This window comes from Balaenoptera borealis, assembly GCF_965194805.1.
Source record: "Balaenoptera borealis genome assembly, chromosome: 17".
Taxonomy (NCBI): domain Eukaryota; kingdom Metazoa; phylum Chordata; class Mammalia; order Artiodactyla; family Balaenopteridae; genus Balaenoptera; species Balaenoptera borealis.
Window position 1 is genome coordinate 45,848,283 of NC_138876.1, and position 23,050 is coordinate 45,871,332.

General features: G+C 40.3%; 1 protein-coding gene and 1 long non-coding RNA gene across 15 annotated transcripts in view; one reads left to right on the forward strand and one right to left on the reverse strand.

The window, feature by feature from the left end:
• LOC309615020 (endoplasmic reticulum transmembrane helix translocase-like) overlaps window positions 1-12,471 on the reverse strand; it is a 76,705-nt gene extending 64,234 nt beyond the window's left edge. For 6 of the 14 annotated variants that reach the window (XM_082364098.1, XM_082364100.1, XM_082364096.1 and 3 more), the window contains exons 1-3: window positions 9,780-12,471; window positions 7,258-7,424; window positions 1,966-2,100 (exon numbers count right to left, since the gene is read on the reverse strand). In XM_082364098.1, coding sequence (XP_082220224.1) covers window positions 7,276-7,424; window positions 9,780-10,281 — 651 coding nt within the window. In that variant the 5' untranslated portion in view covers window positions 10,282-12,471 and the 3' untranslated portion in view covers window positions 1,966-2,100; window positions 7,258-7,275. The other 8 variants (XM_082364094.1, XM_082364093.1, XM_082364092.1 and 5 more) reach the window with 6 other exon arrangements.
• LOC309615025 overlaps window positions 1-23,050 on the forward strand; it is a 511,470-nt gene that overhangs the window by 441,490 nt on the left and 46,930 nt on the right. The window lies entirely within an intron of this gene.

Sequence of the window (23,050 nt, forward strand, 5' to 3'; positions counted from 1 at the left end):
AGTGGCAAAAACTTAAGCAGGGAAGTTGAATGATAATTGTGGCAGCAGAGCTGCAAGTAAGCAGGCGTCTTGATGTCAAAATGACGCGAGTCAATGAGTCAATACCAAATATCAATGAGGTCTGAGTCTGGTGATACAAACTGCAACTTGCATCCCTGCACTGAAGCCCATTAAGCCAAAGACGCAAGAAGTCCAGAAATACAGAGCATCGACAGTGATGCCACAGAACATGTGTGCAGAGAGCATAGCATGAAATTCAAGAATTCACCTGAACCTTAGTAATTCTCCAGATGATGCACAGCAGTGTGCCAAGGCACATCAACCAACATATCCAAGCAGCTGGCAAAGTAGGTGGATGTTTACAGTCACTGCATGCAGCTCAGTGTTCATAAGCTGTGTCACAGCTCCCCCTCTCCCTCAGCTACTACTGCATCTGTACCTAGGGCTCCATGAGCAGTCTTGAGTTCCAGGCACTCAGATAATTTATGATCTCATGTCATTTTCACAATAACAGTATGAAATAGATTTTTTAAAAAATCTTGCTTTAAGGTAAGGAAACAGAGGATCTGAAAAGTTAAGTAATTTGTTCAAGGTAACCCAGCTGATGAATGGTGGAGTGGTATTCAAACTTAGGTCTGTTGGAATTTCAAGTGTTCCTACCCAGCCTTTTCAAAGAATCATTGCTATTGCTAACTCAATCATTGTCACTGCCCAGTTTGGAAATCTCCAGATCAATATTGTTATTTTTCTTCTTTAGGAGAGTATTTCTGGCTTTTCACAAAATGTCTTGCCCCCTTTACAGCCATCCTTGTCATTTCATTAATGTCACTTATTCTTCCCTACATAGTGCTGTTGATGGCAGCTTATCTCTGGATACAAGGTCTTTTAGGAGAGGGTGGATAATTGTGTCTACTTGGAATCAGCTGTAAGTATGCCTTCTGATTTCTTCCCAGCATCTCAGAATGATTGATTTTGTCCCTAGTGCGACCCAGTTGTCTTGCCCCTTTACAAAGCTGGAGATCTGGAGTCAAAGCAATTTAAGGTCTGAATTTGCTCTATGGAGAAATTTCAACAACTCTAGGCTCAGACAATGGACAATGACAAGAGGGTCTTACCATCTGTGGGGCATATGGATCTGGCCACCACACTATGCCTTCTTTCTTTTAGCTTACATTATAGTATTTAAGTCAAGCAACTTAAATTGACACTCTTTGTAGTAGCCTGAATAATGACCAATTATGTCCATTTCCTAATCCTTGAGACTGTGAATGTTACCTTATACAGTAAAAGGGTCTTTGCAGTTATGATTAAGGATTTTGACATAGATTATCCTGGATTATCTGGGTGGGTCATAAATATTATTACAACTGTCTTTAAAAGGGACAGAGGGAGATTTGACTGCAAAGGATCAGGTGATGTGATGGATCTGATGATGCTATGAAGCTCTAGCAATAGAGAAGACAAGGAAAGGGATTCTTCCACCCAGAGCTTCCAAAAGGGAGTACAGCCCTGTTTACATGTTGACTTTAGCCCAGTGAAACCAAAGTTCAGACTTCTGACTTCCAGAATTCTAAGTAAATGTATGTTGTTTTAAGCACCAAGTGTGTGTTAATTCATTATAGCAACCATAGGAAACCAATGAACACATATTTTTAACCTTAAATGGAATGGGCCCCAAATACTTGAAATGTTACCATCTTCTTTATCAATGTCTTTCAGAAAATAACTCCCTTAGAGATTCCACTCAGTTTTACTAATAAGGGGCTGGAAGCCCAGTAATGCAACTTCAAAAAAATATGCAACCCTTCTTTTCAAGAAATGTGTTAATTAATGTGGGCCACAAACTTTGCCTTTTAATATTCTTTGTTCAGTTGGCATAATACAGCTGGGGGTCCTATGTTTAAAAGAAATAGTAGGAAGAGTTCTTGAGTGTCCTTGACTATGCCCTCTCCTCCTCCCACTTACCTTTTAGTGCTGAGGCTCAGGCTGCAGAATGCAAATTTATTTTGTAGATTAGATCTTATTTCTTGTACACCAGGTCTGTGTAGCTGCTCATTTCTAGTATCCGGGTGAAATAAGTCTAGAAAATGCCCAATAGCCCTATGCAAAGGTGAAAGAAATGAAAAATTATCAAAGAATGTCAAATAAATATGCACACTTATTATAGTTATTTTTGTGTTTACCATGTAAAACCATTAGAATATTACTACCCTTTCTGATGTACCTTTCTGTGGCTCATAGGAATTTATATTCATAACTTCTTATTCTAAATAGATGACAAGAAAGACCTTTGGATTCAGCTACTTTCCTTTTCAAATTTCACTCCCAAGAAAGTGAAGCTAATGATCATGAATTGGCACAGTGTATATTTTAGACAGATTCTTAGGCTCATGACCCAGTTATGCTACTGCTCAGATTTCTGACTCCTGCCTGTAGCTCATCCCAAGGCACCTGAAAGCCACTTTTTACTTAACCATGGTGATTTCAGGGTCCCATAGATCTGGTTCATCTCAGCAAGGCTAATAATTCATTGAACAACATACTCAGGAAAAGAAAACTTAAAGGTGTTTTCTGGCTTTATTTAAAATGACTTAGAGCAAGATGTTATTTTGTTCTTTGTGGCAAGTGTTCCTGGTTTAAACACACAGTACTCCAGTAAGTCTTCCAATTTTGACCAGGAGTTGCTTTGTGTAATTCAGGAATTACTGATTGAAAATCCTTTAAATCCTTTAAAGTTTTCCCCTCAATATTTCAGATAGGTGAAGATTTACTGTTATCTAAAGCTTTCTAATAGGAACATTTTGATTTAAATGGGATTTTGGTCATATTTGAAACTATCAGTTAAAAATCACTGGACTTCCCTGGCTGTCCAGTGGTTAAGACTCTGTGCTTCCAACGCAGGGGGGGATGGGTTTGATCCCTGGTTGAGGAACTAAGATCCCGCATGTCACACAGTGCGGCCAAAAAAAAAAAAAAAAAAAAGAAAAAATCACTTCTTTATAGTTCTTAACCAATTCGGTGCTGTTTTTCTTGCACAAATTGAAAAACAATTATTGACCTTAGAGAGGAAACTGCATGCCCTGGGTTGGTGATGAGACCTTTTCATAATTCGTTGTACATACTCCAAATCTCGGTGGAAATCTAGAAATACTATGGAGCAAAAGACAAGAGGCTTGCCTAGTGGGCAGAGAAGTTGGGCAAACTTAGGTTACGGGACAAAGGCTTGGGCTAGAAGCATTTGGGAACAATTAGGGAAAGAAACTGAAAAAACAAAAGAAAGAAGGAGGATAGAAACACAAGGTCATAAGAGGCAAGAGGGCTCAAGGGAGGTTAAACTGTAACAGAGGAAAGGGACATTCATGAATTTAGAAAAGGGAAATGTGGGACTAAGTGCTAATTTGTTAAATTTGGAAATGGAAATTGAGGGATGTCAGATGGCATCTATTGTTTCAGTGAGTAAGATAGAAGACTAGAGTTCAAAGAGGGGAAATGTTCAGGATAATATTTGTGAATATGATAGAAAGTCAATTAATGACTGAAAAAATTGTTGAGTGGAATGAAGGCTGGGGTGAGACTGCATATCTTACAAGTCTGTAATAGAACAATCAGCTAGGCTATGCTTTGCAAATTCAGGTACCCTTGGGTAAATCAGCTGTGTGCCTAGAATAAACAAAGCTGTAGGAATAACAGAACATCTTCCTCTAGTATCAGTTTTACTTGAAACATTTGAATGAAATTTTAAGTGCTTAATTGAATGTTTTAAAAATATTTTAATATAGATAGAATGAAAATCAGGGTAAATTTTTTAAGATAAATGAGAAACTTCAAACAAATTAAGTGCCTGTGGTAAGCTGCTCTTGATTATAACCCCCAACACTCAAAGGACTGCTACATGTATCTGTTCATTTTCTTCTACCCTTGGAGGAATGTCTACAGAAAAGTTTCAGATGCTAGGGGACTGTAGACAATGCGAGCAGGAGCAGAGAAAGCAAGAGGGCTGATTTCTCCCTGGGACTAGCAAGGGCTGGAGGCCAATGAGGTGAGGAATTATAAGGTGCTTGTGCAAGGCATTAAAGGTGGCCTTTTACTCCATAGGATAAAGTGATTCTCCCAATCTGTCTGACATAGATATTATATTTATCACTGTTTTACAGATTTGGAAACTAAACCTCAGAGTGGTAAACCATTTGCCTAAGACACATAGTTGATAAGTAACAAGGGAACTGAGTGTGGTCAGAAAGGCTCTGATGGCTTAGGAGACCAAGAGGTAACAGAGGGACTACAGGTCTTGATGATGGTAAAGACAGGGTCAGCAGGGGGCAGGGCCTAGGCAAGGTAGAAAGACATCAAAGGGAGGCACTGTATTTATTGGTTGTTTGAAACCAAAAAATCATGGTTTAGATTTAACAAAACTCCGTAAGCACCATTCCAAAATATCAAATCAGCCTTATACCTCCCACCAGCCTTTTAGGGTGGTTGTTCCTCTGCCTCATTTTTCTTTCCTGGAGGACAGAAACTGCAATAAGACTGAAATTTACTTCTGTTATGCAACAATCACAAATTAAGAAAATGGAGTAAACTACATTGGATTAGTAAGCAGTGAAGTTTTTCTCCACACCATGTATTTGGGGAAAAGCACAATCTCTAGCAGATTGTATCTTCTTGCTTCTCCTTAATAACATACATATAGTATGCCAAAGATTTGGGACCTATGAGAGCTTCTGTTCCTCCCAGTTACACATCATTGTGTTGCCTGTGGTCAGGCTCCCTCATTACTTTAAAAGACTTTTTCCACATTAACATTTAGAGCAACCTTTTCAATCTCTTGGGGATTTCAAATTATTATTTTTGTTACTGTTCATTTAATATGTATTTCTTGAGCACAAGCTGCATTTTCAACATTGTGCTATTTTGGGGGCAGGGGGCAGTGGAGGGAGGCAACAAGAGACTTGTTTACAACCCAGAACTCATCTTTAACTGCTACCTAGTTTACCTACAAATCAGACTTAAACCTGTTTTCTAATAGATGGAAATCCTAAATAATCAGTAGTAAGGTTTAATAAAGAAGGAGCTTGCAGTAGGCCTGGTTGGTCCATTTTGGAACCTGGTGTTTCCAGAGAAGCAGGATTCGGAGAGTTAAGAGTCAGGCAGAGGACTTGGGGGACTAGGTATGAGGTAAAATCATTGTGTGCAGCAGAGCTGGAAGGTCACAATAAAATTCCCACAAATTAGGGAGGTTAAAGATGCACTTGGTGTCCTGTAAAATGCATTCATGAGCTGTGCGCCAGACAGGTGAGAATCAGCCAGGGCAGCTCCATCCTTACCCATGATTCCCTTCCTCAGTTCAACCCATCAGCAGTAGCAGCTACAGATTAAAAACAGCAACAGTAGCTCTATGTTGGCTAATTCTACTCCAGAGAGGCCACTATGTCTATATACATTAAATGACTTTACCAAAAAATGTCCCTCTGAAATGATGGACAGGAAATGAAATTTCCTGGCAAAGGAAGTGGTGAATGCTGATTAGAAGACACTGTCTTTCATGAACTCAGTAGAGATGACTTCTTTATTGAAAGCAAGAAGCAATCTTATTGCTTTGTCTGGGAACCAATATTTCCAGATTCTTTTGATATATTTGTCTAAACAGTGGAGGCTGAGTGGAGAAATGTTACTGATTTTCAGATTAGACAAGTTAATTGTTATTACAGAATCGACTAACTTAACAAGTGAGTATCTGAGTTGACCAGAAGTACCTCACCTCATGCAAATCAGTTTCCCAAATAAAAGAATTTCTGAGATCACATCATTTTGTTTAAGGTAAATGGACTAGCTTTTAATGTAAAATACCAAAATCATAATTAAGACTAAGAAATGTGAATGATCCATAATGTATTTTGAAAGCCAAGTAGGTAAAAATCCAAAAATTTAATCATTCAAGAGCAGTAATGCAGAAATGTCATGAAGAACATAAATGTCGAATTCACAAAATACCATCTGACAGACATTTCAGGTGAATGGTAGCAGTGTGAGTCTAATAACAAGAACAAGAAACAATTATAAAATCTAGGGGGCCCTCCAGTCCTTTCCATTAGACATTTACATGACAAGTCTGAAGATGTCTTAATAGGAAGTTTGGAGATTTTATCAGAATGACTTTTTCCTTCACAGATTCTAAGGAATGAGACGTGTATGCCATTGGTGCAGATATTGAGATTAAATATCCTCCATAGGACTGTGCAACATTCATTAAACATTCTGGTGTACAAACTATGTTCTAAGTATTGGGATAACTCTCAAAAATCTACTTAAGCTATTTTTTAATCTTTAAGTGGAAAAAAGAGGTGTGGGGAGAGAGGCAGTGTGAAAACGGCACTAAGAGGGATACGCTGGGAACATACTAGAAAATCAAAAGGGTTTCTGAAAACTTGGGCAAATTTAATAACCATGCTTAGGAGAGGCACTTTAGAAATCACGACTATAGGAGCCCCTGTATTGTGTGAGGTGCCATTGCATGAGCAAGGATGGTGTGAAAAGGGACATCCCAGGCTGCCACCATGGCTGACCTGGGTGGATAACGGAGGATCAGCAAATATTTCTTACAAATCTTCCTATTAGATTGCCAGTTGTGGTAACATATTTGTAATTTTTGAAAAGCAATTAGGTCAGGAAAAGATTTTCTAGAGTTTCTGAAGGTTTTGGGGTTGAGGATGAGTGCTACCATGACCAGGACGGGGGCTCTGAAGCCCAGCCCTCTCCCCTCCCAGCCTTGTGTCAGCACTGGTGGTTTTGGTGAAGATTAAAGGAGAAGCACATACAGAGCATCTGCATTCTACCTGGTACAAATAAGAGCTATCCTGATCACCAACATCTTTTTCATCATCACTCATAAAGTGCTGGGATATATATGAGAGGAATGGTGAAAACTTAACATTTAAACAAAGAATTTAAAATGAAGAGGAGAGTTACAAAAACAACAAGACCAGAATGAGCAGCCAACTCTCAAGAGCCAGGTTCCAGTGAAGAGTACACATTCCAAGGGAAAGGACTCCCAGCCTTTCCTGTCAGCAGGCAAGTTCCGGGGAGAGTAGACTAGAGCACATTTCTCAAAGGGTGCCCACCACATTCACATGAGATGTTCTGTTGGAAAGGTGGACGTCGCCAAATCACTTCCCAGGCACCCCGACTCAGGAGTGCAACAAAGCACAAATGGGAAAGGAGCCACTGTCAGGGGCGACTCATGGGGATGTCAGGACTCACTTGTTGCTCTCAAACTACTCAGCTTCGCAGACCTCTGAGTTTTCCTGAACTTCTCTGTTGCTCTGGTAGTATGAGAACACATTTCCCAAGGGAAAGGCCTTGTGGAGGGATTGCTTCTTCTCCATGGCATGGAGATCTCCTGTCCATCTTCGCCCTGTGGGAGAAGGCTGTGGCAGAGGCCCCTGGCCTGGGGGTGTCAGTGCCTGGGAATCCCACTCAAGCCCATGCCAGGGGGGGTCTGGCAGGCAGTCCCTACCTCATTGACGTGCAGGGCCACAAGCTCAGTGGAACCATTGTTGGCAGTTGGCACCACCTTCATGAAGCTCACTTTGCTGGGGTCCTATTCCTTTGAGAGGCAAAGTGCTGCTGCTGAACCCTTCTGAAGCCCAGCTCCATGGTCCCCAATGGGGAGGCTGCTGGGGCTGCAGCTCTCGGGACATGTTCTGGAACATGTTCTGGGCTCTAGGTGTTGGCTTGGTCACTCCCCAGTCTGTCACTGGACCAAGGGACAGCACCTCACCATGCCTCTGGTCCAGCTTATATCATAAAAGCTGGGGTCACAAATAACACCCAATGCCCAGAGCTCTGCTGATGACATGAACTCAAACAGGAAGAACAATACCTGGCATGAGGTTCACTCTCAATCCACATGAGCCCTGTCACAGGCCACCTGGCCTGCTGCCTCCTCCCCCCAACCCATCACTATTCTTCCTTATGTCCTTAAGTAATGACAGACAAGGAGACTTGAGGATTGTTCTTAACTCAGCTAAGGGACTTGGCATGTTCTATTTTCTCCACCTGGAACAGTCACACAGCTGGCTTCAGGCCTTTGCTCAAAGGTCGCCTTCTCAGGAAGCTGCCCCTGGATGCTCCGTCTAGAGTTCCCTCACAACATTCCTATCCTTGTCCTGATTTTCTCTCTTTAGCATTGACTGCTGACTATGAGTTCTATCTTCCCCACTAACACCATAAAAGCCATGGGTTTGTCGGTTTTGTTCACTGCTATTTCCCAAGCACCTAAGACAAGGAGGCACTGAATGGAGTTCAATTAGTGCTCCCTCAATCCTGTGAGTTGCATCCATCCCACCCTCTGCTGCCATGGGTGTTTGGGGGATGGGGGTGGGAGGGGAGGCACAGCCCTGACCCTGAGAAACAAGGCCCTGCCCCTCTGAGAGTTCATGGGCCACCAAAGCAAGCAGAAAATAATGAAACTAGACAAATTTACAAACTCTGGTAACCTATGAAAGAAAAGTGCAAAGCACTACATGGGGCCAGCCCCATGGCAGGCCCTTTGCAGAATAATCACAATGGTACTCTGAGGTAGGTGTTACAGTTCTCACTAAGGACCCCAGCTAAGATCCCTGATGCAAACCCAGATCTTCCTGTCCTAACCTCACAGCTGATTAGCTCTTCTTTGTTCTTCATCCTTGGAGAGAAGTTTAACAGTCATACTTTTTAGTTGCAGGCCAACAGGCAGACCCCCCCAACAACTCCCCTCCATTCTTTTGTCCCTCGCTGGGGTCTTCCATTGTACTGACTTGAAGCCACCAAGCCCAGAAGTTTGAGCCCCTCCCCAGGGATAAGTCTTGTTGGGATAAGGGAGATTTCACTCTCTCGGAAGACAAAGAGGATTCAGTCCACTTTTGAGGGGGTGAGGTATTCCTGTCTCTTTCTCCAGCCCTTGGTGCTGTTTCCTTTCCCTCTTCTTTCAGCAAACACATGCCTGGGATCTGAGGGGAGGCTGACTAAAGGCTGAACTCAGTGCCCATGGCTCCAAACCTGCTGGTGTCATCTGAGGCAGACCCAGAGGGCCTGATATCAACTGCTGACCCAAGGCAGCTCTCACTCATCCATATTTCAGGGCTAAGGGTCACATGCACTATCTTGCTGTTGTATCCTGATGGCAGTCTTAACTAAATCACTCTCGTCTTGCAGAAAGGCATGAAGACTCCAAGCAGTTAAGTCACTTGCTCACAAATAGCTCCTGCTCATCCTAAACGCTGCCTTAACTGCATTTCAAACTAGCTTTGGTCCACACAGCGTGGGGGAATGAAAGGGTGAGCCTCTGAGCATTGTACAGTAGGACTAATGCTCAGTTCTCAAACCAAGTTTCATAGATAGGGAAACCTACCCTGCAGGTCTAGCCTCACAATTTGAAAAGCAAGATAGGAGATAAGACTACAAAGAAGACAGGACCGCTTCCAGGAAAAACCGAGTATCCGCTACTATGGGACCCAGCATTAACAAATCCTATCAAACAGCAACATATACCGGGCCCTGCGCTAAACTATCGAGTCTAAATGACCACACCAGGAAGGAATTCCAGAGAAGGGAAGTAACCGGCGCCAGGGTGGCAGAGCAAGTCAGCAGTGGGGTCGGGATTTAGCCAGCGCAAAAGGGTGGAGAGCGCCGCTGGAGACCTAGGTCCAGCAAATGCGAGGCCCAGGCAGGGTTGGGGATCGACACAGCTCAGTAGCAAAGCCCGACCTTGCTGGGGATTGGGCTCGTGCGCAAGCACTTACCGGGATGCAGGTGAGTGCGCACTGCGCGTCCTCGTACCAATGCGCCGAGAGAAGGGTGAGTGAGAGCGCGAGGCATATGGTGGCGAGCACGAGCAACGTGGCCTCGGGGACCTACGTCCAGCTGCCAGCCCCGGCAACCAGTGGCCGCGGCGCCCAGCCTGGCCAGGTAGAGCAGCCCCTCGAATGGCAGCACCGTGAGGCGCCGCAGCAGCGCCAGCCACCGGTTCAGCCACAGGGCGGCGACCAACTCACTCACTGTGAGTGCAGGTCCAGCGACAAGGAGCACGCGCGCTGCAAAGAGGGTACGCGGCTGCAACCTGGGCTTGGGCTGCTCGACGGGGTGGGCCAGGCCTAGCAAGGCCGAGCCCCTCAAGACAGTCCGCTGCCCCCAGACCCAGCCAACACCGCCCCCATCTTTCCCAGCGCCGCGCTGGTTTCCGCAGAGGCACCGCCTCACGTCTGACGTTTTACTTCCGCTGAGCCTTGGGCGCCACCAGAGCATCGCGGAATCAGAACAGCCAGGGACACGTAGTGGGCTGGATCCGGAAGTGGCTACTCACGGAAGTGGCTACTCACGGGGACGCCATGACAGGTTGCTGCCGGAAAAAGGTTGGGCGCAGCCATGACAGAAAGGGCTTGAAAGGGCTAAAGGCGGCCTGTCTACCCTGCCACGCCGGACTGAGACCGGAAAAAACGAGGCAAGCCCGGGCGCCGTGACAACCTGAACCGGAAAAGGCGAGTCCTCCTCCGAGACTACACGGCACCGGCCTGGCTGGTTCACGAAGGACGGAACTTGTACACTTCGGAGGCAGGGCCTGTCAGGGAAAAGCCGGTGTTCAGGGGGCGGGGATTACTATGGGGGCGGGGCTTGTGTCTCCTGCCGAAAGCCTCCTCCTTCAGGGTCCTGGGGAGGGCTCAGGACTGGCAGGCTTAAAAAGCTAACACAGGACACAGCCACACATGACAAGAGCCATCATGCAATAGATAATAATTACTCACAAAATTACTACTTTAACATAAAATATGAAAAATCGGTGTTTATTTGAAATGATGTATTTTTTCTGTATTATTTACTTTCCTGTTACATAAATGCTATTGTTTGACCAAACCAAAATAGTATTGTACTAATAGTGGCAATGGTACAGTATTTAATATTGTACTACTAATAGAAAAAGGTATATCAATATGTTTATAGTGTTTCTGTCCTCTGATACAGAATTTATATGAGCTATATTTTCAACTGTTTATTGGATATTGAATTTTCTCTTACATTGCATGTTCTTAAGATTCTTAAAATACATACGTGTAAGACTTTGCAAAAGGAGAATGTAAATGCAATAGGACTTGGATAATATTATGTATTTAATAAAATAACGATGATGTTTCTTTCTTTCCCATTACACAGTAGGATATTTTTACTCTTTCACTCTTCTTTTCCAATTATGCTTATATGAGCAGACTGCGACCTTTAGAACATCCTTTTCTTTTATGTAGTTATAAAACTAAGGCAAAGATGACATCATTTTGACTTGCTCTTCTCAAGTTCACAATTCTTGATTCTTGGTGTCATTCCAATGTGATGACATCAAGCTAAATATCCTCTCAACTAAAGCCTTTCTTTACTTACTAACAACAACAAGCTTTTTGACTTGTAGGACTTTGTTTCTAGTTCTCCAAAGCAGGTCTGTTTTGTAGACCAGCTTATTTATCAATCAAGCCTTTGCATCTATAAATTCATCATATACTGCTATCGGTGTCCAAAATGTCTGTAGATTTTTGAACACTCAGAAGCACATGGGATATCAACATACATTAAACCTCCCTTTCTCCGGGAGAATGGTTTAAAGCATAGATGTAATTTGAAGTTGTGAAATCAGAGTTGGATTCCAAATAGTTACATTTTTAGGAAAGAAACTGAGAATGTTTTGTTTAGTTTGACTGCCCTTTCCTGGTGACATTTTGAATTCTAAAGCAGGCTTATTTCAAAAAATGAGTTATTTTTTGCCATATGAATTTTTGTCACAACCTACACATAGTGTTCAACAACTTAGGGGCAGTTAGTTCATCCTTGTCTTGTTCTTTTGGTGTCATATGCAAGAAATTGCTACCAAGACCAATATCAAGGAGCTTATTCTCTCTGTTTTCTTCTAGGGTTTTTACAGTTTCAGGTCTTATGTTCAAGTCCTTAATCCATTTCAAGTTAATTTTTGTGAGTGGTATAAGATAGAAGTTCAATTTCATTCTTTTGCTTTTGGTATTCAGTTTTCCCAACACCATTTGTTGAAGAGACTACCTTTCTCCATTCTGTATTCTTAGCTCCCATGTCAAATATTAGTTGACCATATATGCATGGGTTTATTTCTGGGTGCTGGTGTCCTTATGGAATGAGTTAGGAAGAATTCCCTCTGCTTCTGTCTTCTGAAAGAGACATAGATGTAATAATTGGTATACTTTCTTCCTTATAGGTTTGGTAGATTTTACCAGTGAACTTGTCTGGGTCTGGTGCTTTCTGTTTTGGAAGGTTGTTCATTATTGATTCAATTTCTGTAATAGATAAATGCCCATTCAGATTGTCTGTTTCTTCTTGTGTGAGTCTTGGCAGATTATGTCTTTCAAGGAATTGTTTCATTTAATTCAGCTTATCAAACTTGTGGGCATAGAGTTGTTCATAGCATTCCTCTATTATCCTTGTAATGTCTATGAGATCTGTAGTGATGTTCCTCCTTGTAATGTCTATGAGATCTGTAGTGATGTTCCCTCTCTCACTTCTGATGTTAGTAATTTGTGTCCTCTTTCTTTTTTATCAGTTAGCTGGCTAGAAGCTTATCAATTTTATTGATCTTTTTCAAAGAACTGGCTTTTGGTTTTGTTAATCTTCTTTATTGATTTCCTGTTTTCAACTTCATTGATTTCTGCTCTAATTGTTATTTCTGCTTACTTTGGATTTATTTTGCTGTTCTTTTTCTAGTTTCCTAAGGTGGAAACTTAGGTTACTGATTTTAGATCTTTCTTCTTTTCTAATATATACACTTATATATAAAATTTTTCTCTAAGCACTACTTTTGCTGCATTGTAACAATTTTGATACCTTGTTTTTTTCATTTTCTTCTAGTTCAAAATATTGGGTTGGCCAAAAAGTTCATTTGATTCATGAATATGTTGTTCAATAAAATTCTTGGTGAAAATGAAAAATGTGTCTTTTACTTTTACTTAAAACTGAATGAACTTTTTGGCTAACTCAATATTTTAAAATTTCTCTTGAGATTTCTTCTCTGACCCATATGTCCTTTAGAAGTGTGTTGTTTAATCTCTGTGTTTTGGGATTTTTCAGTTATCTTTCTGTTATTGATTTCTAATTTAATTCTAATTTAATTCCATTTTGGTCTGAGAGAAGAAAATATGTGATTCCTATTTTTATAAATTTTTATGGTGTGTTTTTTGGCCCCAAATGTAGTCTATTTTGTTGAAATGGTCCTTGTGAGCTTTAGAAGAATTGTAATCAGCTGTTGTTGGATGAAGTAATCTATACATATCTATTGTAACCAGTTGACTGGATATGCATCTCTTCCAACTGGCTGTTCCTGAGTTATATCTTTTTTTAACAAACTGGTAACCTAGTAAGTAAACTGTTTTTCTGAATTCTGTGAGCTGCTCTAGAAAATTAATTGAACCTGAGGAGGAAGTTGGAGAAACCTCTGATTTATAACCTGTAGGTCAGAAGCACAGGTAACAACCTGGAATTGTAATTGACCTCTGAAGTGAGTGGGAGAAATCATGTGAGACTGAGCTCTTAACCTGTGAGATCTGATGTTATCTCCAGGTAGATAGCATCAGAATTGAGTTAATTGCTTGGTTTTGTTGGAAAAACAAAAAACAAAACAAAACAAAAAAAACACATACCAGAGTGTCTGACATTAGTTGGGGGGAAATTCTCAGTCATTAACGTTTCAAATGTTTCTTCTGGTCCTTTTACTCTTCTCCTTCTGATATTCTTATTATATGTAAACTATACTTTTTGCATTTGTCCCACTGTACTTGGATATCTGTGGTTTTTTGTTTGTTTTTGTTTTTCTTCTCTTTGTTTTTTATTTTTGGGGATTTCTATTGAGATATCTTCAAGCTCTGAGATTCTTTCCTCAGCCATGTCCCATCTACTAATAAGCTCATCAAAGGCATTCTTCAATTCTGTTACAGTGTTTCTGATCTTGTGAAAGAATTTTAATCTAAAATAGAACCAGAGGATATAAAATGGAGAATCTCACACATGTGCCCTCAGGAGGACAAAACTTAAGGTCTAAGAGACAGGTTTCCCATAAATGTCTGCTATACAGAAAACTGATAGTGTCAGAATTTTCTCAGATGATGGGGATTGATCAAAGTTGTCTTATACCAATTTTGGAAAGTTTTGCTGGAGACATGAATAAGTGATAACCCAGGTTGTGTTGATCTCACAAAGTGGGCTGAATTGAGCTTGGTTTGTGTGACTGGACTGATTTTGTCAGCTCAGGAAGTTTTCATGGCTAGTATCTATTCTTTACTTTAATGGACTCTAACTGAACTTTCTCTTCTTTACATTCCCTTTGCCTAAATACAGCCTACTCCAAACCCTCAATGGGCTCACCTGTAGCTTGCTACAGTTTGCTTGCCCTGACTTGCAATTCCTCTAACTATTCCTGCACAAACTCATCTTTTTGAGCTTACCTCAGTTTATATCTTCATTGTCAACAAACTCTAACATTTCTATTTTGTTATTTCTTAGGATTTTCATCTCACTGTTTACACTGCCCATCTGTTCTTGCATGCCATCTACTTTATCCATTGAAGCCCTTAGTATGTTAATTATAGTTGTTTTAAATTCCTGGTCTGATAATTTCAACATCCCTGTCATGTTTGGTTTTGATGCTTGCTCTGTCTCTTGAAATTATGTTTTATGCCTTTTGGTATGCCTTGTAATTTTTTCTTGATAGCCAAACATGATGTACTGTGTTAAAAAAAAAAAAAAAAAGAAAACTACTGTAAATAGGCCTTTAGTCATGTGTGGTGAGGTTTCAGGAGCAGGGAAGCAATTTATGGTCCTATAAATAGGTCTCAGTCTTTTAGTGGGCCTGTGCCTCTAGGCTCTCCCTTAAGTGGGAGAGAATGGCTAGAGTTGACTGGAATTAGTATTTCCCTTCCCTCAGGTCAGGTAGGCTCTGATAATACCCCAGCAGGTTAGGCTTTGGTTAACTAGTTTCCCCTGAGGACAGGCCTTGTTAAGAATAGTGCTATGACATTTATCAAAATGGTTCCTTTTTGGAGGGGGATGGGGAAGATGACAGAGTAAGAGGATGTGGAATTTACTTCCTCCCACAAAAACATCAAAAATACATCTACATGTGGGACAATTCTCAAAGAAAACTAACTGGAAACTGGCAGAAGATCTATACAACCAAAGCCGCAAGAAGGATCTCCACATAACTGGGTAGGTTGGGGGGAAAAAGCCATCACATCAGGACCACCACCCCTGGGAGGGATCTGTAAGGAAGAGAAGGTCCACAGATGAACACTCAACCTGCGGAGCCCCTGTACCTGCTGAGAAATCTGCTGATACTGATTAGCCTAGACTCTACTCATGAGGAGTGTGCGTGTGCTGGCTTGCTAACAATCAGGGCAGAGAAAGACTTGCACTGGCAGCTACTGCCTCACTGCGCTTCCCAATCCGAAGGGGTTAATGCCCCAGCCCTGCTTACTCCACACCACAACCTGACACGAGAACAGCACAAAGATTTGGTCTAGCTGTGCAGAGACACAGGTGGGGGAGCCTGGGGTGTTATTTTTGCAGAACTACAGAGACCACTGTCAGTGAGTGCACAGGGGTGGCGGGTAAAACCAGGCAGACATATTCAGCACACACACCAGGCTGTGCCACAAGAACGCCAGCAGCTAAGTGTTAAATCTCAGGGTAGACAGTCCCTGGGAAAGGATTCGATCTAGCTATGCAGAGACAGACTGGAGGTTCTGGGGTGTGATCCAGGTGAAGCCGCAGAGCCCATTATTAGTGTGTGCACAGAGGCGGCAGCTGTAGCCACAGAGTCCATTGTCAGCAAGTGCACAGTGGTGACAGGTTCAGCTGTGGCAGACATTGTCAGTGTGTACACCAGGTGGTACCACATGAATGCTCAGGGCCTAGGTGCTGAATATCATGTGGTCAGGCCCTGGGCAGGAGTATGTGGTGATACATTTCCTGGAGGAAGCACCCCAGCTCTACCCACTCCACACCACAGCTTAGCACCAGATCTGGGGTGGACAGGTACTGGGAGAGTTCTGCCATAGAGGCAGCCCAGGTCCCAGGCAGAAGAACAGCCACCTAGATTCCTGCAGCCACAATGCCCTGATCCCCAGGCCCAGCCTGCTACACACCACAACCTTGCACTAGATCTGGGATGGACACAATGGAGAAAGGGACACAACCTTGGAATGCTTCTGTGAAGAACCACAGACACCTACACAGGCAATGCATAGGTTCACTGTGCCTGGAAATGCCTCACTTGCTTCAGCAATCACATTCTTTGGGGCAGGGCATGCACTTAAGGGAGATGGAGCCTGATAGAACCTGGTCCTAAGGGCCACTATTCCATCAACTGGGGATCAGACCCACATCAACAGTGTGATGACAGCCACAGAGTGAAGAGAAGGCCCCACCTCACATCCAGCACAGACTCTGGACCCCAAAAAATAGTCACACTCCCTTTCAAGGGGATAATGACCAGCACACTCTGAGGAAAGATGTGGCTGGCATCTATACCAAAACCAGCCCTCCTACCAAAAATATTTGATGCACAGTTTACACAGGAACACTCCTATATAAAATCACCTCTTCAAGACCACAATAGATAACTGTTTCTCCTAAGTTCATAGAGACAGAGAAAGTTAAGTAAAATGATAAGGCAGAGGCACTACTCCCAAATAAAAGTACAAGAGAAATCTTCTGAAAGAACAAACCTCAGTCTATTAGACCTCGAGTTCAAAAAAGGGTAATAAAAATGCTGAAAGAATGGACATAGAAATGCAGATAACTGTAACAAGGACCAGAAACTATAAAGATGACCCAATCAAAATTTGACAATTCAAGTTCCAAGGTAAAAGTAAATTTAGAAGCAATGAATAGCAGACTAGTGACCCAGAAGAACAAATAAGTGATATGGAATATAGACTAATAGAAATCACCCAATCAGAACAGCAGACAGAAAGACAAATGAAAAAACTTTGCAGGCCAGAAGGGAGTGGCATGATATATTCAAAGTCCTGAGATGGAAAAACCTGCAACCTAGGATACTCAATCCAGAAAGATTATCATTTAGAATAGGATAGATAAAGGATTTCTCAGAAAAACAAAAACTAAAAGAATTCACTAATACTAAACCAACCCTAGAAGAAATGTTGAGGGATCTTCTGTAAAAGAAGCAAGAATCTATAGGAAAGGGAAAATCTCAATAGGAAAGGCAAATATATAGTAAGTGTTGAAGATCATTTAAACAAGCAAGTACGTGGATTAAAAAAGCAAACAAAAAATGTAAAAGCAACCATAACTACAATAAGCAGTAAAGGAATAAGCATGAAGATGTAAAATATGACATCAAAATTACAAAATGTGGTGGAGGGGAGTATAAAAATGTAGATTTTTAAGAAGGTTTTTGAACTTGTAGCACTATCAGTTTAAAGCATGTAGCTATAGTTATGGACCAAAATACTTGAACTCCATGGTAACCACAAATCAAAAACCTATAGTAGGTACACAAAAACCAAAAGCAAAGTAACTCAAGCATACTACAAAAGAAAATCATCAAACCACAAAAGGAAAAACAAAAAGAAGAAGAAATGAACAAAGAAGAACTAGAAAGACAACTGGAAAACAAGGTTTAAAATGGCAATGAGTACATACATATCAATAATTACTTTAAATGTCAATGGACTAACTGCTCCAATCAAAAGACACAGACTGGCAAATTGGATAAAAAACAAGAACCTACAATATGCTGCCAATAAGAGACTCACTTCAGGATGAAAGACACACAGACTGAAAGTGACAGGAAGGAAAAAGATGTTTCATGAAAATCGAAACAATAACAGTGGAGGTAGTAATACTCAGACAAAATTGACTTCTGAACAAGTGCTATAAAGAAAGACAAAGAAGAACATTATATAATGATAAAGGGATCAATACAAAAAGAGGATAGTAAAAAAAAGGGGGCAGGGGACTTCCCTGGAGGTCCAGTGGTTAATACTTCACCTTCCAATGCAGGGGGTGCTGGTTCAATCCCTGGTCAGGGAGCTAAGATCCCACATGCCTCACGACCAAAAAACCAAAACATAAAACAGAAGCAATATTGAAACAAATTCAATAAAGATTTCTAAAATGGTCCACATCAAAAAAAAAAAAATGAGGATATTACAATTGTTAACATATATGTACCTTATATAGGAGCATCTAAATGTATAAAACAAACGCTAACAGACATAAAAGGAGAAATTGACAAGAATACAGTGATAGCAGGAGACTAACTCTCCATTGACATCAATGGACAGATCATCCAGGCAGAAAATCAATAAGGCAACAAAGGTCCTAATTGACACCATAGACCAGTTGGACTTAATTGATATCTACAGGACACTACACCAAAAGAACCAGAATACACATTTTTTTTTCAAGTGCACATGGAAGATTCTCTAGGATAGACCTCATACTAGGTCACAAAACAAGCCCCAACAAATTTAAGAGCATAGAAATTATTTCAAGCATCTTTTCCGACCACAAGGGTATGAAACTAGAAATCAACACAGAAAGAAAAATGGGAAAATAAATAAAACATGGAGACTAAAAAACAGGCTACAAATAAATAAATAAATATATAAAACAGGTCAATAACGAAATCAAAGAAGAAATCAGAAAATACCCCAAGACAAATGGAAATAAAAATAAAACCATGCAGTTTTAAGAGGGAAGTTCATAGAAATACAGGCCTTCCTCAAGAAATAAGAAAAATCTCAAATAAATAACCTAATCCACCACCTAAAATAACTAGAAAAAGAAAAACAAAACCCAAAGTCAGCAGAAGGAAGGAAATAATAAATATCAGAGAGAAATTTTTAAAAATAGAAATAAAAATAATAGAAAATATCAATAAAACCAAGAGCTGGTTTTTGAAAAAATAAACAAAATCTATAAACCTCTAGCCAAGCTCACCAAGAAGAAAAGCAAAAGGACCCAAATAATCAAAATAATAAATGAAAGAGGAGAGATAACAAAACTGATACTGCAGAAATACAAAAAATCATAAGAGATTACTATGAACAGTTACAGGCAACAATTTGGACAACATAGAAGAAATGGACAAGTTTCTAGAAACATACAACCTTCCAAGACTGATTCAAGAAGAAACAGATAATTTGAACAGTGAAATAGAATCTGTAATGAACTCTCAGCAAACAAAAGTCCAGGGCTGGGCAACTTCAATGGGGAATTCTACCAAACATACAAAGAAGAACTTATACCCATACTTCTCAAACTATTCAAAGAAACTGAAGATGAGGGAACACTCCCAAATTCAATCTATGGGGCCAGCATCACCCTGATACCAAAACCAGACAAAGACTCTACAAAAAAAAGAAAATTACAGACCAGTATCTTCGATGAATATAGATGTAAGAATTCTTAACAAAATATTAGCAAACTGAATCCAACAATACATAAAAAGGATGTATGATCAAGTTGGATTCATTCCAGAGTTGCAAGGATGGTTCAACATATGCAAATCAATCAATGTGATACACCACATTAACAAAAAGAAAGACAAAAACCACATGATCCACTCAATAGGTGCAGAAAAAGCATTTGACAAAATTCAACATTCATTCGTGATAAAACTCTTACCAAAATGGGTATAGAAGGAACATATCTCAACATAATAAAAGCCATTTACAACAAACCCACAGCCAACATAATAATCAGTAAAAACTGAAAGCCTTCCCACTAAACTTGACAAAGTTGTCCACTCTCACCACTTCTATTCAACATAATATTGGAAGTCGTACCCACAGCAATCAAACAAGAAAAAAATAATCAAAAGATATCCAAATTGCATGGGAAGAGGTAAAACTGCCACTATTTTCAGATGATCTGATACTCTATACAGAGAACCCTAAAGTCTCCACATAAAACTATTAGAACTAATAAATGAATTCAGCAAGACTGTACGATACAAGATTAGTATACAGAAATCTGTTGTGTTTCTATACACTAATAATGAAATATCAGAAAGAGAAAGTAAAAGAAAAAGGCTTTTAAAACTGCATGGAAGGGGCTTCCCTGGTGGCGCAGTGGTTAAGAATCCACCTGCCAATGCAGGGGACACGGGTTCAAGCCCTGGTCTGGGAGGATCCCACATGCTGTGGAGCAACTAAGCCCATGTGCCATAACTACTGAGCCTGTGCTCTAGAGCCCACGAGCCACAACTACTGAGCCCACATGACACAACTACTGAAGCCTGCGCACCTAGAGCCCATGCTCTGCAACAAGACAAGCCCCAACAATGAGAAGCCCATGCACCACAACAAAGAGTAGCCCCTGCTTACCACAACTAGAGAAAGCCCACACGCAGCAAAGAAGACCCAATGCAGCCAAAAATAAATAAATTAAAAACAAACAAACAAACAAACAGTGTGGAAAATAATACAATACCTATGTAACTTAACCAAGGAGGTGAAAGGCCTATACACTGAAAACTATAAAACACTGATGAAGGAAATTGAAGATGATTCAAAAAGAAATAGAAAGATATCCTGTGCTCTTGGACTGAAAAGTTAATATTACTAAAATCACCATACTACACAAAGCAATCTACAGATTTGATACAATCCCTATCAAAATACCCATGATATTTTTCACAGAACGAGAATAATCCTAAAATTTGTGTGGAACCACAAAATACCCCAAATTGCCAAAGCAATCCTGAGAAAAGAAAATAACAAAGCTGGAGGTATAACCCTCCCAAACTTCAGACTATACTACAAATCCACGTTAATCAAAACAGCATGGTATTTAGCACAAAAACAGACACACAATGGAACAGAATAGAGAGCCCATAAATAAACCCACACACCTATGGTCAATTAATCTATGACAAAGGAGTCAAGAATTTACAATGGAGAAAAGACAGTCTCTTCAATAAATGGTGCTGAGAAAACAGATACATGTAAAACAATGAGATTATCATGTACAAAATAAATAAAAAATAAACTCAAAATGGTTTAAAGACCTAAATATAAGACATGAAAACAAAATCTCCTAGAACAGAACATAGGCAAAACACTCTCTGGTGTAAATCATAACAATAATTTCTTGGATCAGTCCCCAAGCAAAAGAAATAAAAGCAAAAAGAAACATAACAGATTTCTGTATATTAATCTTGTATCCTGCAACCTTGCTGAATTCATTTATTAGTTCTAATTAAACTTGAAAGCTTTTTTACAGCAAAGGAAAGCATAAAGAAAACAAAAAGACAACACATGAAATGGGAGAAAATATTTGCAAGTGATGTGACCAACAATGGATTAATATCCAAATTATACAAACAGCTCATACAACTCAGGATCACTGAAAACAAATAATGCAATCAAAACATGGGCAGAAGACTTGAATAGACATTTTTCTAAAGAAGACATACAGATGGCTAACCAGAACATGAAAAGATGCTCAACATTGCTAATTATTGGAGAAATGCAAATCAAAACCACAATGTGGTATCACTTCACACTGGTCAGAATGGCTGTCATCAAAAAGAACACAAATGGCAAATGTTGGAGAGAATAAGAAAAGCGTACCCTCTTACACTTCTGGTGGGAATGTAAATTTGTACAACCACTATGGAAAACAGTATGGAGGTTCCTTAAAAGCCTAAGAATAGAAACACTATATGGTCCAGCAATCTGCTTCTGGGTATACATCCAGAAAAAAATGAAAACAGTAATTTGAAAAGATACATGCTTCTCCAAGACATGGAAGCAACCCAAGTGCCCATCAACAGATAACTGGATTAAGAAGATGTGGTATATTTATACAATAGAATATTACTGAGCCATAAAAAAGAATGAAATGCTGCCATTTGCAGCAGTGTGTATGGACATGGAGAATATTATGCTTATGAAATATGCCAGAGAAAAACAAATACTCTATGACATCACTTATATGTAAAATCTAAATGAATACAAATGAATATATGTACAAACCAGCAACAGACTCACAGACATAGGAAAGAAACTTGTGGTTGCCAAAGGGGAGAGGTAGCCTTAAAAATTCTAAATTCTAAAAATCTGGGATAACCTCAGTAGTAGTGTTTGTTGCCTTGAAATGAAAAGCCCTGGGTGTTGGTGTACACCTCACAAACAGGTAGCATTTCTCGGCCATCTAGTACCTCTTTAATGGTGGCTGCTGAACCAGTCAAAGGGAGCCATGCAGCCCTGTAATTAGAGCTCATGTAGTGCTGTCTGGGTCAAAATGATCCAACTCAGGGCTGAGTGTGATATAATTGTCATGATGCTTACTCTTGGATAAACCCGAATGAAATATAGCTAACTAGTGATTGATATAGATCTGTGCTAGGGTCTGCAAAATATGAGGGGGCAACCTTAGCAGTTTATCAGCATTAGTTTTAGAAAATGTGTGAGATTGAAGGTTTGCACCTGGTTTCAGTTATGTTCTTTGGCTTCTACTGTTGAGATTGGCCAGGCAACCTGCTTTTGGCTGTATGATCAGAAGGATATTAAAAAATCTTCCTCAGATGAGACTGTGACTCCATTGAGACCAAGATGTTCCACACAATCTTGGTGATTGATGATCTGAAGATGACGTGTACTCTGTGAGACTGAGAGAGGACCCTAGGACTTATAACTGGAAGTCTCAGGTTTCTCTGATGTTGGCCTGTGCCTTATTTTTCCTGCTGTACCACATAATGTCTTCAAGGGTCATCCATGCTTTAGCATGTGTCAGAATTTCATTACTTTTTAAGGCTGAATAATATTCCATTGTATGGATATACCATATTTTGTTAATCAATTCATCTATCAGAGGGTTATTTCAAGTTTTTGGTTATTGTAAACAATTTTGCTATGAATATTGGAGTACAGATATCTCTTTGAAACCCTGCATTTAATTCTTTTGGCTATATACAGAAGGGGAATTGCTGGATTATATGATAATTCTGTTTTTGATTTTTTGAGAAACTGCCAGACTCTTT